This window comes from Rhineura floridana, chromosome 15 (genome assembly GCF_030035675.1).
Source record: "Rhineura floridana isolate rRhiFlo1 chromosome 15, rRhiFlo1.hap2, whole genome shotgun sequence".
Lineage (NCBI taxonomy): Eukaryota > Metazoa > Chordata > Lepidosauria > Squamata > Rhineuridae > Rhineura > Rhineura floridana.
Genome location: NC_084494.1, coordinates 26,987,797 through 27,003,596, shown reverse-complemented (window position 1 = coordinate 27,003,596; position 15,800 = coordinate 26,987,797). Strand labels below are relative to the sequence as shown.

The window sequence follows — 15,800 nt, the reverse complement described above, 5'->3', positions numbered from 1 at the left end:
TGTGAGAGGAAGTATGCCTCTGAATGCCAGTTGCTGGGAATGGCACATGGGGAGAGCGTTCTGGTGCTCAGGTCCTGCTTGCAGACTTCCCATAGGCACCTGGTTGGCCACTGTGAGATCAGAATGCTGGACTAGATGAGCCACTGGCCTGACCCAGCAGGCCTCTCCTTAACAAGCACGTTTACACGGTAAAAAGAGAACCTAAAATTTGCAAACCACAAAAAAAAATGTTTTTATTATTATTAATCCTGTTGCTTGCAAGTAGAGGCCACATTTGGGACCGATCTTACTGCGGGCAGGATCAAACCGTCTCTCATCTTGGCACCAGCAAACAATCCCGGAATGCACAGGCAACGCCTTTCTCAAGAGGAAGGCAGGAAGGTAGAAGTTCAATTACTATGTACCAGAGTAACAAAGAGAGTCAGGGAACTGAGGGAGAGGAGGCCAGTGATGACCGCCTTGACCAGAAGAGCTGTCCAGCTGCCCAGGAGAAAAACATGAACAAAAGATCTGCAAAGACGAAGAAAGGGGAGAGGGTGGTAAGGACTGAGCCGGGACAGGGCAGACAGCAGGTGGTGGTTACAACACCACCCCATTTCATTTCCATGCTTAAAATTTAGACCTGCCAAGTTTAATCCTTATATATTTGGAGAAGGAGCATAACTCAGGAGCACAACACATGCTTTCCATGCAGAACATCCTTGAGCAGGTGCGGAGACGCTTTGGTCCTTCTCATGCATCTGAAGTACCACTCCCATCATCCCTGGCCATTGGCCATGCTTGCTGGGAGTTGTCGTTCAGCAACATCTGGAGGGCCAAAGGTACATGTCCTAGAGCTGATCTCCAACATCTCCAGGTAAGACCAAGAAAGAATCTCATTTAAACCCTTACAGAGCCACTGCCAGACAGGGCAGAGCAGCCTTCCTCAACGTGGGCCAGCCCTGACCATTAGGTTGATATTGGCCGTGGCTAATAGGAGTTGTAGTCCAGCAACACCTGGAGGGCACCAGGTTGTGGGAGGCTAGTGTAAATAATGCTGAGCTAGATGGCCTAACCCAGGCCACATTCCTGTAGGCACATCTAGCACATACCACTATCACTCCATTTTAAACAGTCATGGCTTCCCTCCAAAGAACCCTGGGAAGGGTAGTTTGCGAAAGGAGCAGGGAGTAGTTAGGAGACTTCTAATCTGCTCACAGAGCTACAGTTGTCAGAATACTTTAACAGACAGTCCCTCTTCCCATAAAACTCGGAATTGTAGCTCTGTGAGGGGAATAGGGGTCTTCTAACAACTCTCAGCAACTATTAAGCGCAACACAATGGCTTAGGGCACCTCCAATTACATCTCAGCCCAGGAATTTGTTTTCAGTGCCAGAACTGAGCTCCCAGTCCCGTCACACAAAATGCCACTGTCAGTTTTCCTCCCAAGCTTTATTTGTTTCAGAAGCCTAATTTTTCTTGGGGAAGGAGTTGTCACTATTGTTAAACAAGTGGGAGTCAGAAACCCCTCTGGCGATCTGTGGCAAATCACCCAGAGACCTACTAGTAGATCTCAGTCCACCTTCTGCCCAATCCAGGCCGACCGCCTGACTCCCTGTAAGGAGGTATGTGTGTTTCAGAGAAGCCTGCCTGCCATTACTGGTCTTCACATTGAAGGACCCCCTCATAAGCTTCGAAGGGACCCCAAGGTTACTCAGAAGGCTGCATGAAAAACCACTGTTCCTCAAAAGCTTTCCTCCCCTGTAATAGGCAATTCACTCCAACTGGAAAAAAAAAGAATGACCGCCTGCCCTCCCCATCCCACCTCCATCCCATAAGCACCCAGTTACTCACTCCATGAAGAAAGCCTTGTAGACACTGGCTCCCAGGAGGAAAGTGAGGGGCAGTCGGTAGTGTTTGGGTAAATCATAGCGTGTAAACATCCAAACCAGGGCGGCTGTGACAATATAGTGCACCTGGGAGAAGGAGCAGAGGTGGAGAGAAACAAAGAAGCATGATCCCCAAACCTTACTGTGGCACATCTAGCAAGCAATATGTTTGCCACTTGCGGCATGGAGTGCTCCCGTTCAGGGTTCCAGCCAGCCATGCCCTTTTCCAGGACATTCCATTCCCCCTCCCCCAGATTTTCTGTCCCCCTCCCTAAGAGCCAGTCAGCATTCCATGCCACTGAATATATTCAGTCATCAGTGGGCTATTTGGGATATGTCCCACCCTTGCTGTACCTTAGGGGTTTTTCCTGATTTTATTTATTATTTCTGCAAAGCTATGGGTTTCCCCAGGGCCATTAATGCTTCTTTTTTGTACATAGATGGTACTGTTTTGGTTGCCTAAGGATCTACCTTCAGAGACTTCACTATTTGTATATGGCAGTAAAATTTCCACCCTGCCCATTAATAATAAAGTCTCACAGCTGGGGTAGATTTTTTTTAAAAAAATCTACTTTTAAACTATAGCTAGTTGTCACTTAAGAAAAACCCAGTTTAGAAAGAAACCGGAATTTAATTCAGACATGTTAACGCTGACAATTATATTATTCTCTGAATATTATTATTTTCACTCCCATTCAAATTCATATCCAAACTTATGCAGATTTGGTCAATCGATCAATCAACTAAGATCTCTTTATCGGAACATACAGGGACATTAAAAAAGTGCATTTCTTCTGTTAACCCTAAAAACTGCATTTTTAAAAAAAAGCCACCAAAACACCAGGAGAACAAAACAAATGCAGATTTCTTTCTAAACTGGGTTTTTCTTAAGTCATGAGCTAAATCTTAAAAGTACATTTTAAAAAAAAAAAAAAGTTGCAGAATATCCACGTTTCCTCCCCACAAACTGCGGCACTGCTTCAGAGAAGCTCACAATAGGCAGTAGCGGAATCAGCACCTACCAGACTGATGTTGGAGTCAATGCTCATCTGGATGTATTTCCAGTCAAACTCAATGCCGCGAGCTCCCACCCAAAGCGGGATGCACCTGTCGGAGACACGAGGCCTGTCAGGCACAGCTCACACACAGACAGACATTTTGTTTTTAATATGCTGCCAAACTTTCCTATGGCTGTCCGGGGGTGATTGCTATTGTTTTGTTGTTGTTTATTGTTATGTTTTTAATTTGTTTTGTTTTAGCATTGTGTAAGTTGCTTGAGGACTTTCAGGTATCAAGCAATTAATAACAATAACAACAGTAACAACAACAACAACAACAGTAACAATAACAACAGTAACAGTAACAACAATAATAATAACAATAACAACAACAACAACAACAACAACAACAACAACAACAACAACAATAATAATAATAATAATAATAATAATAATAATAATAATAATAATAATAATAATAATAATAATAATAATAATAATAATAATAACGCACCCAGGGATCTTGAAAACGGAAGATCCACCCCCAAAAATGCAAGATTTAAAAAAGCCCATGCACAACCGGGGATTGGGAACCTGCCCTGAAAATATCAGCCATTTAGATCTTTCCAAATTCAACATTAAACCTTAAGGCATCACGCTCAAGACTGCTTTATCACAAAGGCTCACCAGAATTTAACAGCAGCACCTGTTTTCAGTACCAAGGTTCACACAACACTGAAGTTTCCATGAGCATGTGCAGAGTGCCTCATGAATAAACAACTACAATCCAAGATGTCTGGCAGCTTAAGAATTAGCTCTTCCAGGCAGATTAGAGTTCCAGGACCTATCATTTTAAAAACTAATCACAGCTTTGTGAGGATGTGCTCTTTTACACCCTTTAAATGCCCAGGAGTAATTAAGAGTTGTTTAAAGGTGGAGGGACAGAGAGAGAGGAGAGCATTTGTTTCAGCTTTCTGACACATACGTCAGATTTGTGGAGAATTTTTACAAAGGAACTGAAAGCCTATGCCAAAAGAAAGAGGGGGGAATTAAATGAGGATGAAAGAAAGTATACAGAAATAAAAAGTTTTTAAAAAACTAATGCAATCAGTAGTCAAGTACAGTCAACTGTTTTTTAAAAAAGTGGATTTTAAAACAAGCAGATATTACGTGGATGAAGTCAGAATGCTTGTGGCTGCTAATGACTACAAGCTAGGGATTAAATACTGTATCTACTCCTGATGAATGAATGTGGATTACAAGCATACAGTCTTTCTGATGGAAGTTTTGGAGGGAGGGTCATAAAATCCAACATCACAACCTCCCATTTACTAAGCACTTGGGACAAGCGGCACCAATCAAGCCCACATCCCTTCCCAGTGACCTCTGGCTCCACACCTTCTCCAAGAGGCAGGTTTAATGCCCAACTCACCTGGACATAATGAGCTCTGCTGTTGCCCAACCCATGGCAGCCACCATGATCTTGTACTCCCCTTTCCCTGCGTTCCGGGACATTACGAGATGCAATCCCACCAGGTCTGCCAGGTCTACAGTGGCTTTCATGAATTCCTGACACACACAAAAAGTCTCAGAGCAGCAGATAATCACTAAGACTTCCATACCCCCCCACTTCCCCACCCTCCCAAATCTACGCCCCTCTAATACACAAGCACTGATGCTTCCAATATATGGGACCACCTGCTAAACATTAATGTTAGCTATATTACTTACTACTGGTAATTGTATCTCAATACTTGTATGATTATGATTAAATTTATACACTGCTTTACAGCATAAAGCCATTGAAGCGCTGTACACTATGAAAAGAGAACACAAAAACAATAGCTCTAAAAACAATAAAATTAACAAACTTTAAAAATAAAACCCTACAAACCTACAATACAAAACTCTACAAAGTATCCTCTAAATCAAATCATCCCTACAAATAACCCTTCAAAACCTACAATAAAACCCTACAGATTGCAAAATTGGTAAAACGGTATCTTCAAATATAAAACTGATATTCCATAAATGACTAGATCATGCCTCAGGGAATATCTTCTAAACAAAAATGTGTTCAGTAGACACCTAAACATCATGACATAAGAGCCTGTCTGTTTTTGTCTGATAATGGATTCCCAAGACCTGGAGGTGCAAGACTAAAAGGCTGGTTTCAAGTACAGGCTAAGCAAATCTCTGGGGCATATGGTACCCTCAACCATGCACCATCTGGGGAGTGCTCACCTTGCCTGTCTACTCTGCTTGCCCAAGAGCCAAACTTACTCTTTATATTTATTTATTTATTGCACTTGTATACCGCCCCATAGCCGAAGCTCTCTGGGCGGTTTGCAGCAACCAAAAACATTAAAACAAATATACAATTCAAAACACATATTTTAAAACAATTTAAAACACAATTTAAAAATCATGCTAAAATGCCTGGGAAAAGAGGAAAGTCTTGACCTGGCGCCAAAAAGATAACAGTGTTGGCGCCAGGCACACCTCGTCAGTGTGATCATTCCATAATTTATATATACAATATATATATATGTATTAATTTTGAAAAACAAAGGTGGACTGACATGACAAAATGTTCAAAACAGATATAGTCTTTCAGTGTTGTACTTAGTTCAATTAAAAAAAGAGCCGAACTTACCCCAACAAAGTCATAAGCACCTGCACCCCCTTCCCATGTTGGAAAGAACGTAGCTAAAAACAGCATCTTGCAAGGAGAGGAAAAAGGAATGCAGCAATCAACACTTATTAATTAAACCATGCTGGTCATTGACCGTAACAATAAAGATAGTTATTATTATTATTATTAATTAAAAGATTCCTAAAACAGAAAAAAATGTACAGTGAAGAAGCGCATAGAAAAGTTAAGTTCCACGACAAACCTGAAAGCATGTAAAACTGTCATACCCACATTATAACCCCCTGGAAAGGAGCAGCAAAACGTCAGAGAGGCAAAACAATTCACAAAACGCAGACTGAAATCTAGAAGCCTTTAGGAGTTCACCTAGCCCCAAAAAGGATATTGCAGAGTTCAAAAAGGTTCAAAAATGGGCAACCAAGACACTCAAGGGGATGGCGCAATCCCCTCTGAGGGAAGGCTGCAGCATTTGAGGCTTTTTAGTTTAGAGAAAATGCGAGCAAGAGGGGACATGACAGAAGTCTATAACATTAGGCATGACATGGAAAGAGTGGACAGAGATATTATTTTTCTCCCTCTCTCATAACACTAGAACTTGTGGACATCCAATGAAGCTGAATGCTGGAAGATTCGGGACAGACAGAAGAAAGTATTCTCCACGCAGCGTATAGTAAAGCTGTGGAACTTGCTCCCAGAGGAAGCAATGATGCCCACCAGCTTGGAGGGCCTTAGAAGAGGATTAGACGAATTCATGGAGGATAAGGCTACCCCAGGCTACTAGCCACGATGGCTACGCTCTGCCTCCACTCGAAGGCAGCATGGTTCTGAATACCAATTTCTGGAACTGCATAAGGGGAGAGTCCTTTCCTTGTTAAAATTGCAAATAACAATGTGTGTGTGTGTGTGCAAGCGCGCATGTGCTCTTGTGTATCCAACTGAGTTCAGTGAGACTCATTCCCCGGTTAGTGCATATAACAGGTGTGGACAACCTCTGCCAGATGTTGCTTTATTACAACTCCCATCAGCCCCAGCAAACATGGACAATGGTCAGGCATGATGGGAGCTGTGGTTCAGCACCGGATAGAAGGACGAAGGTTCTTGGCACCTGACATACAGAATTACAGCTTAAATGAGAACAAGTACTCCTTGCTGCAGCGATAGGGAACCTGGCGGCCACCAGATGTTGCTGGAATTCATCTCTCATCATTCCTTACCATTGGCCATGCTGCCTAGGGCTGATGGGAGCTGGAGTCCAACAACATCTGGAGGGCCGCAGGTTCCACATCCCTGCCTTGCTGAATCCCTCCATCCCGCCCAACACTGAGATTAAACTTTAAAAGCCCTGCCTCCCTAGTACAATCCCTCAAGCCATGCAGGAATGCAAGCAGATTGCAGAGAACTTTGTACCGCCCATAACAAACCCACCGTCTTGTGCAATGGACCTCATGCTTTCAACAACCAGGTTCTCGTTTGCTATTTCAGCCCTCCCCAAAGCTTCAAGACAGCAAAGGGATCAGCCAGTACCTTGCAAAGCTGGACAAAGAGGTAGGTAGCCCCAGCTTGGACGCACCTCCAGAAGGCATTATACTCTGACCTGAAAAAGTGGCAGAAATAGAGAGACAGGTATTTGGGGAGCGGATCCTCGCTAAGGAGGAGCTGTCTTGAGAATGGATGTTTCCCCCCTCAATAGCTCTCATTTCTTGCCCTCTGGTTTCACAGGCTGCTTCCATGCAAGATATAGGATAGTATGGTGCAGCCTTCAAGACGTTTTAGACTCCAGTTCCCATCAGTTCAGGCCAGCATGGTCAATGGTCAGCAATAATGGGAATTGTAATCCAAAAAATCTGGAGGGCATCAGCTGCACTTCCCCTGCACAGCATCTCACAGGAGCCATGAAGCAAAAAAGAACAGGATGGGGGGTGAATGGAGATGCAAGGTCCTTATCAGTAGACAGTGCCCAAGGCTGCAATCCTATACACACCAACCTAGGAGTAAATCCAATTAAGCTCAGTGCGGTTTACTTCTTAATAGACATATGTAAGATTGCTCTGTATACCTTTAACTGCTCCTGGGAACAGGTTGCAGTTACTTGCCCTTCTATCCTTTTTTCTCCTGCCTCTCAATAGGCAAACGGGGGGGGGGAGGCAAGAGGGCCAATGGAGGGGCAAGCAGGCACTATGGTTACAGTTGGTATCACCTTCATGGCAGGACTCAGCATCCCTCAGAGGCACAGCTGCCAGATCAACCTAAGTGGATGAGTTTGGCTCAGTCCTGGAATCCAGATTCGGCTAGAAACCCACTGTTTGTTCTCTCAGCATGCCTCACCCCAGCCCAATTTTGTATAGCTCCAGCTCCTGCTAAGCAAGTGAGGCTGCACCACCCTATTCACGTCCTTCTCCCATTGTAGCTTTCTTTTAATTATGCTTCCCTTGAAAAAACTACCACTTTAATAATGCACTGCTCACCAAGGTGTGCATCAAGGGTGAAACAAGCCCTCCCCAGTCTAGTCAGAACCTCCCCACACCACCCCAGCACCGCCACATCCCACACATACTACGCACACCAGCACTCACAGACCGCTGCACTTGTAGGTGATGAAATAGGGGAAATAAGCCAGGGCAAAGCAATTCCCAAAGTGGAAGAGGGTCATCTCGGTGCCAGCCTGATGGATTGAAGCGCAAGGTGAGGCGCGGGGGTGGCTCTCACCTGCCGCCACTGGATCGTTCCTGAGGAAAGGGAGAAAGAATAGCACAGCAAAGAACCAGGAACACTACTCCTCCACACATCCTAACCCAGCAGGTTGCTTAGCAGGGATTCAAGGAATCCCGAGTCCCAGCCCAAATCTTTTTCTCTCTGATCAAACCCCAAAAGCGAACAGGGCTGGTCGTCAGAAAGAATCGTGCTCCTGTTGCCGTTGCCTCACTCCAACCCTCCCTTTGGATCAGGGCTGGGCAATCTGTGCACCTCCAGATGTTGTTGGACTCCCAACTCCCATCAGCCCCAGCTAGCATGGCCAATGGTCAGGGAATGATGGGAGTTGGAGTCCACCAACATCCGGAGGGCCGCAGGTTCTGCTGCTGTGGTTTAGCGTGTAAGGAGCTGGGGGCAGAGACCAAACCTTTGCTTACACTGCGCGGCAGGTACCATAAAAGCTGATATTATTATTGTTATCAGAACTTAGCATTCCTCTAAAACCCTCTCTTCTCCAAGAACCCCTCTACCCTCCTTCCACAACCATGTCTGAGTAAACATTCCCAGAACTGCACTTTTAATTGTATATCCCACAGCCCGTTTCTCCCTGGTACTCACTAGCCACACGAGTCTTCCTTCCCTTCTAAATTTGCGCATGCGTCCAACACCCACGGCCCTTCCCCAAAAGTTCTTTTGATCATGGGGATTGTAGTTCTCCTCGGTGTCCTCCTTCCTCCAGCCTGCGGGACAGGCGCAATACAATCCCCATAATGCATCGCGTGAGCGGAGCCAATGCACGAAGGGACCCGTGGTTCTTCATTAAAATAATATTGCCCTTATTACGCTTGAAGCATATTGAACATAATGACGTAGGAGGCAGGGGCTTGTTCCTTCAGAGCAGTGCATCCCGGGAACATCCGGGAACTGTCGTCAGAATAAAGAGAAAGACTCAAAAGAGCGTTTATTAGGATGAGCATTGCATGGTGGGAATTGCAGTTTTCCACCACCCTTCCTTGGACTACAAGTGCAATTCAAACCTACTAAGTTTCTGGCGCTGTAAATGCAAATAGACTGCCTTCAAGTCGATTCCGATTTACGGCGTCCCTAGGAATAGGGTTTTCATGGTAAGCGGTATTGAGAGGAGGTTTACCATTGCCTTCCTCTGAGGCTGAGAGGCAGTGACTGGCCAAGGTCACCCAGTGAGCTTCATGGCTGTGTAGGGATTCGAACCCTGGTCTCCCAGGTTGTAGTCCAACACTCTAACCACTATTGCTTATATTTTACACATAAGCTTTGTATAAAAATTTCACAGTATTTCTTGCATTCCATAGCCATCTGACTCCAGTGATTCAATATATACATTTTCGCCTTCTGTATGTCTGTGAATACATGGACTTGTCCATGAAAGCTTTTGCTACAATAAATCTGTCAGGCAGGTTTTAAGATGCCAGAAAACCATTTTCTTGGTTTGTTCCATCTGCATTAATAGCTTTCTTCCTTTTCTTTTGGAATATTGGACTAGGGTGGTAAAAAGAAAAATAGATTGGGAGCAGCTCCAAAGGCATTTCTACAAATTGGATGAATGAGCATCAAAATGGCAAATGTAAGCTGTGCAAAGTGGTCACTCTGCAGCAAAAAAAATTGCTAACTTTATATATACACTGATAGGGGGTCTACACTGGTGGTGACTAACCAGGACAGAGATCTTAGGGTTGTAATGGACAGCTCAATGAAAATGTCCATCTAATGTAAAGCAGCTGTGAAAGAAAGGTGAATTCTGTGTTAGGACTCTTTAGGCAAAGGGCTGAAAATAAAACTGCCAATATCATAATGCAACTGTTATACATATCTATGGTGTGACCACACTTGGAATGCTGCGTACAATTCTGGTTGCCACCCCTCAAAAAAGATCTTGAAGAGTTGGAAAAGGTACAGAAAAGGGCAACCACAACATTCAAGGAGCAGAAGCAACTCCCCTATGTGGAAAGGTTACAAATTTGGCAGGGCAGGGTTTAGTTTTAAAAACAGAGGCAAGTTAAGGGGAGGATATGAAAGAGGTGTACAAAGTTATGCAGAGTGCGGAGTAAATGGATAGAGAGAAGCTATTTCCCTCTCTCAGAATACTAAAACCTGGGGTCATCCAATGAAGTTGGAAGATTCAGGGCTGACAAGATGAAGTCTTCACATAGTGCATAGTTAAACTGGAATTTACTATCACAAGATGTAGCGATGGGCACCACCTTGGGACAGCTTTGAAAGGGGATTAGAAAAATCCATAGAGAAAAAGCCTATCAGTGGCTTCTAGTCATGATGGCTGGGTAGTACCTCCAGTGTCAGAGGAAGTATGCCTCTGAATACCTGTTCAGGAATAGCTGAATTCCTGAATACCAGGAATATGTTACTGAACTCATGCCCTGCTTGTGAGCTTTCCATGGGCATCTGCTTGGCAGTGGTGAAAACAGAACAGATGGACCTTTGCTCTGATCCAGCAAGACACACACACCCTTATTAGTGGTTTCCAAACATTTTTCTCCATGGACCACTTGAATATTGCTAAAGGTCTTGGCAGACCACATAATTATATTTCTGCTAGTTGTACTAATTGTAATGCACTGTGCTAGATACTGTATGGTTTTGAATTGTATTTTTACAGACATAGTGTGGTCCACCTGTATGAAGCTTGTGGACCACTGATGGCCTGTGGACCACAGTTTGGGAACCCCTGCTCTTGATTTTTGCTGCAGCTGCTGTGGGGTGAGTTGTGTCGCGAGAACAGCCACAGAGTCAGGGTCAGCCTTTGAAAAGGGGCAAGTTTTTCAAATGCCTTTAATGTTATGAAGGCAGGAACGAATCATGCCAAGTCTGTGACTGTTGCATTTTCCCCTTCTTCTTGCGCTTACCCTCCAAAGCTAAAGACAACTAATCCATCCTGGCATGGCCAGATGTTCCCCACTGATGGCTCCAAGAACTGTATGGGATTATCTCTCTTCCTTATGCCTAATCCCCTTGCATAAACAGACATTATCTCTGACCCTTTTATAAAAGCGGAGGTTGAAGGATTGGAGGGGTGGAGACAAGAGAGAGACTGGCACAATGACTGACCCTTATCACTCTGCTTTTACCATCTACTTTCACTATGTCTGCCATCACAGCAACACACACTTCCTCACTGGTGCCCAGTCCCTTTTTTCCCCCTTGGAACAGGTTGCTTCAAGCAAGGATTTCCTGTTGAAATAAACTGTCAGCTGAGCCACATGACAAAACCCCTGCCCTTTTACCTCCAAGCAGGTGCTGCTTTGTTTGCAGAACATACTGAAAGAAGGGTTGATCCAATCCTCCTAAATGGCAAATCAGCTGTCTGAACAGCTGGGCAGGTGCATCCATTACTACCTGCTTCTCAACAAGTAGCTACTTCTGTTTCGGGGGGGGGGGAGGAAATGCATCGCCAAAAAAAAGAGGGTACAAATTTGTATATGCGTGGACAGATGCAAATACAGAAAGAATTGCTCTAATTTTCATAGAAATACAGTACATCTCACCATACTGGGGAAGACTGTCAGCAGGTGACCTCTGCGCCTTCTCAGTGCTTACAGGCAATTTCAAAGCCCCTGCTTTCCCATCTTAAGGTCCTTTAACTTTAAACCAGTCTTGGAGCCAACAGCCCTTCCAGCAGAAGATTCCTTGAAAAAGAAGGATCTCCTCTGCAAAATAGAACATACGCCACCCTAACAGCATCTAGTGCTAAAAAGCAGCTGTTGCTTAAGAAAATTTGAGAAGTCACATTGCTCTATGGCATGAGTGGGTCAGGGTCACGGCTTAGTGGTAGAGCATCTCCTGTGTATGCAGAAGGCCCCAGGCTCAACCCCTGATAGGGCTAGGAATGTCCCTTACCTAAACCGTGGAATGCTCCTGCCAGTCACTATAGACAATACTGAACTGAATGGGCTGATGGTCTGACTCTAGGCTCCTAACCTTCAGATGCTGTTGAACTCGGACACCCATCAGCCCCAGACAGCATGGTGATTGGTCACAGATTATGGGAATTATAGGGCAGTAACATTTTGGTGGACCACAGGCTGCTCGCCTAGTCTACAGCCTAGTTCTTTCCAAGACAGTTTATCTAGGTCTGGGCTGCAGGGGCCAGGGTCAGCACCTGGCATCTTCGGGCAGCTGTCATGGCCCTAGCTCCTGAGCAGGGCCTACCACTCATGCTCACCCTGAACCTGAGGCTTTCTTCTTCTTCTCAAGACCAGCACTCAGAAGATGGCAGAGCTGGCCCCCACTTTAAATCCTCAGAGCATTGTGGAAAATTAAAATGGCTGCTAGACTCGGCTGCCCAGTATTGCTCAGAGCACAGCTTCTGCTGCCTGCCAAGTAAGCCTGGGACTACTGGTGGAGGAAGGCTCTTCCTTCAGAGCATGCTGCCCTACCTGGACCCCCTCAAACCCGGACCCACTTCAAAATGGAGGTGGACTCCTGGCAAATTAGTGTGCTGCAACTACCATCAAATAAGCCTGCAAGCCCAAGGGAGAGGCCAGAAGGGGACCACCAAGGGATGCCTCTCCACGACCCCACAAAATCTGGAGTTGTGGCTGCATGCAGGGAAATTGCTGCGGTACATTTTGCACTGCTGACAGCACTGTTGGATACTGCAATGCTTCCCCCACCCTCCTTTCTGTTCTCAAATAACAAACATCCTCTTTGCTTTTAAAGTTAGTTCAGGGCAACCGTACAGCTTTCATAAGCTTTTGATAGTGTCAACAGTGTGGCTTGTGGGGCAAAAATATCCTTGGTACAAGAACTGGAGTATTGCAAGGATCCTCCTGCTTTTATTTCTGAAATGTTGGCAGATATGTGATCTCAAGCATAAAAAGACTTTGATTGCAAACAAGCTAGAAGAATACAGTAATTAGGTTGTTAATCCCCTGATCAGCTCCACAGTTCAAACTGGATGCCGTTTTGATCAATGAGGATATAGCAGGTTTTGTGCTTGTGGATCATAGTGCCTTTGAATTCTAAATCAGCTGCTCTACTTTAGTACTTTTATCTCTCTAGTACTAAAGGATCCCATGTCCTACTGATGTGATCTCATAAATGGATAAGGCACCACCCTTCTCCCTCCACCGCTATGCAGAGTCACCCAGTGATGCAGGATGACCTTGAACGGGAGAGGAAAGGTTGACTTGTGTGTAATGACAGGAGATGACTCAAGGTGGCACTATGGGAGAAGAGTTTTAACATCTACATAGGGATGATATAAGACTGTAGGCTAAATTGTACTGTTGTTGTTGTTGTTATATGCCTTCAATTTGATTACAACTTATGGCGACCCTATGAATCTTTTGGATGTATTCATAGGGTTTTCAGGGTAAGAGGTATTCAGAGGTGGTTTACCATTGCCTGCCTCTAAGCCGATGGCTCCCGGTATTTTCCAGCTGTAAAGAAGAGGCCTCGACAAGACTGCAAACCCTTTTTAAAGTGACAGGACTGTCTTCCAGTCTCCCTTTTTATTTCTGCAAATTCTAGAACAGAACAGATCATATAGCACATGTATGCACGTAGGTGCACACATGTACATGCGCGCACACACATTTTCCTGTTCGTTAAACGATCTTTCACTGAGGCAAGGAGGACAATGAGTTGCAACAGATTTGTGGGTCTCTCAATAAAGAGAAGGAGGGAAGCATTTATCCTTACAAGGAAATTGGAGGCAGCTTAATTCAAACATATTTGCATGAAATATTTGCAAGAAAGCAAAGAGGGGAACTGTGGAGACCTAGCTTTGCAGGCATTCTGGACAGATCTTTGGCTTTGCCTTCTGGCAATTCCCTCAGTCACAATATTTGAGGCAAAACAATCCTCCCTTTTTTCTAACTTAGCTGTGTTCAGCCACAGCTAAGTGGAACTAACAACTTGAAAGGGAGCTTGAAATCAAAAGTTCAAATGAATCATGAGTGTAATGAGAAATGCTCAAGCGATATGAAATTGGAACAAGATGCCACAAGGACAAGACTTCTGCCTTCTGTTGTTTGATGCAACATACATGTTTGCTTCTCTAACCAAACTGAAAACTAGACTGCCAGGAAGCTTCTGGGCCTGATATAAAGCCATATTCCTTGAGTCGTTAACATTCGTGGCAAATCTTTGCCTCTCTGCTTTAAGAATGTCAAACGGAAATTAAACTGTTCTGTTTATTTCCTGCTTTTGTATACAGTGGTGGCTGGTCTCCTTTGGCATTAGTAGGGCGTAAGGAAGGAAGCCAAGGCTGTGGGCACACTAGTCACTTCAAAAGCAGCAAGAATGGTTTCACAGAATAGTGGAGTTGGAAGGGGCTATAAGGCGATTGAGTCCAATCCACTGCTCAATGCTTGGGAAGGAAGATCAAGCCAGAAGGCCTATATCTGAATCTGAGGTGCTGGCTGTCATGCCAGCTTGCCTGCCTTACCCTGGCCTGCATTTAAAATGCCTAACTCCCAAAGCTTTATGGGGAATTCTTCCCCTTAACATCTTCCTTGTTAGCTTTAAACCAACGTGTGTTTATTCCAGAGAAAGGGGTCAGTTCCTAAATTCAGTCCTTGGCATTTGACCACAACTACCATGTAACCGAGAAACGTTTTTACCTAAGACTTCAGAAGGGGCCAGGAGGGCATCTAGCCTCTGGTCCTGAGAGGCTCAGGTGTTTAAGTGGGCTCTGGAGTTCCCTTTGTCCCAGAGTAGTTAACCAGCTGAAGGGTGGTGGCAGTACTACCTTGCAGGGTTGGTGTTGACGTGCACAACCTTGGCAAACCAGGATTTGCTGGGATCAATTGCCCAAGGCTGGGGATTGACTCCTAGGACATTGAGGACAGGGAAGAGCTCCTCGCTTTCACTACACTGACGACAAACATCAGGGGTGGAGGCTCTTGTCCTGCCCTGCTTTTAAGCTTCCAGAAGCATCCTGGTGTCTGCTGTTGTTTCATCCCCTCCTTATTTTACTGCAGGTGTAAGGAAACCTGTGGTTTTCCCTATGCTGCTGAAACTCCAGCTGCCGTCATCACCATTGCTCAGGGATTATGGGAGTTGTTCAACAACATCTGAAAGGCCAGTACTGCTCTACTGTAGGGGTCCTCCCCCCCACACACACACACCTGTGCCACATCTTCCAGGAGCACGAGAGCATCAATATGCTGAAAGGGTCTAGAACCGATACAAGCCTTCATATTCTCCCCTCATCCTATTTTGGTTTGAGTGTTGCATTTAAATGCACTACAGTGCAAGATGACTATAGATAAACTGTGCTGCGACCGCCACATGCATATTAGAGAGTGCAAGCAGCTCATAATATTTTATTAAGGCTACAGTTTTCAGAGAAGAACAGAGAGCATTCCATCCTGTGTTGGAGGCAAGGCATATTTGCCAGAACTGCCAACTCAGGGGAGCTGAACAATAGGCTGTGTTGAGGCATTTACAAAGGAATGTGGTCTTTGCCAAGTCAAGAACTGAGAGACTCTGTTATTGATATGACTTAGCACTTTAAGGTAAGCTCTGTGCAGACAGCTCTGTTCAGTAAATTGACCTGTGGAGGTCAGCGCAACTTCATCTGAAACCACT

General features: G+C 44.9%; 1 protein-coding gene across 3 annotated transcripts; it reads right to left on the bottom strand.

Moving 5' to 3' along the window:
* Positions 1-216: 216 nt before the first annotated feature.
* TMEM147 (transmembrane protein 147) lies at positions 217-9,050 on the bottom strand. 3 transcript variants are annotated; one of them, XM_061597542.1, is made up of 8 exons: positions 8,829-9,050; positions 8,093-8,245; positions 7,044-7,113; positions 5,523-5,588; positions 4,299-4,435; positions 2,891-2,975; positions 1,834-1,955; positions 217-510 (listed from the first exon to the last, which is right to left on the bottom strand). In XM_061597542.1, the coding sequence occupies exons 2-8, from the start codon at positions 8,167-8,169 to the stop codon at positions 390-392; spliced, it is 678 nt and encodes a 225-aa protein (XP_061453526.1). In that variant the 5' UTR covers positions 8,170-8,245; positions 8,829-9,050; the 3' UTR covers positions 217-389. The 3 variants fall into 3 exon arrangements, with proteins under 3 accessions (XP_061453526.1, XP_061453525.1, XP_061453527.1); XM_061597541.1 differs by lacking the exon at positions 8,829-9,050 and adding an exon at positions 8,648-8,789; XM_061597543.1 differs by lacking the exon at positions 8,829-9,050 and having other exon boundaries at positions 8,081-8,169.
* Positions 9,051-15,800: the final 6,750 nt, after the last annotated feature.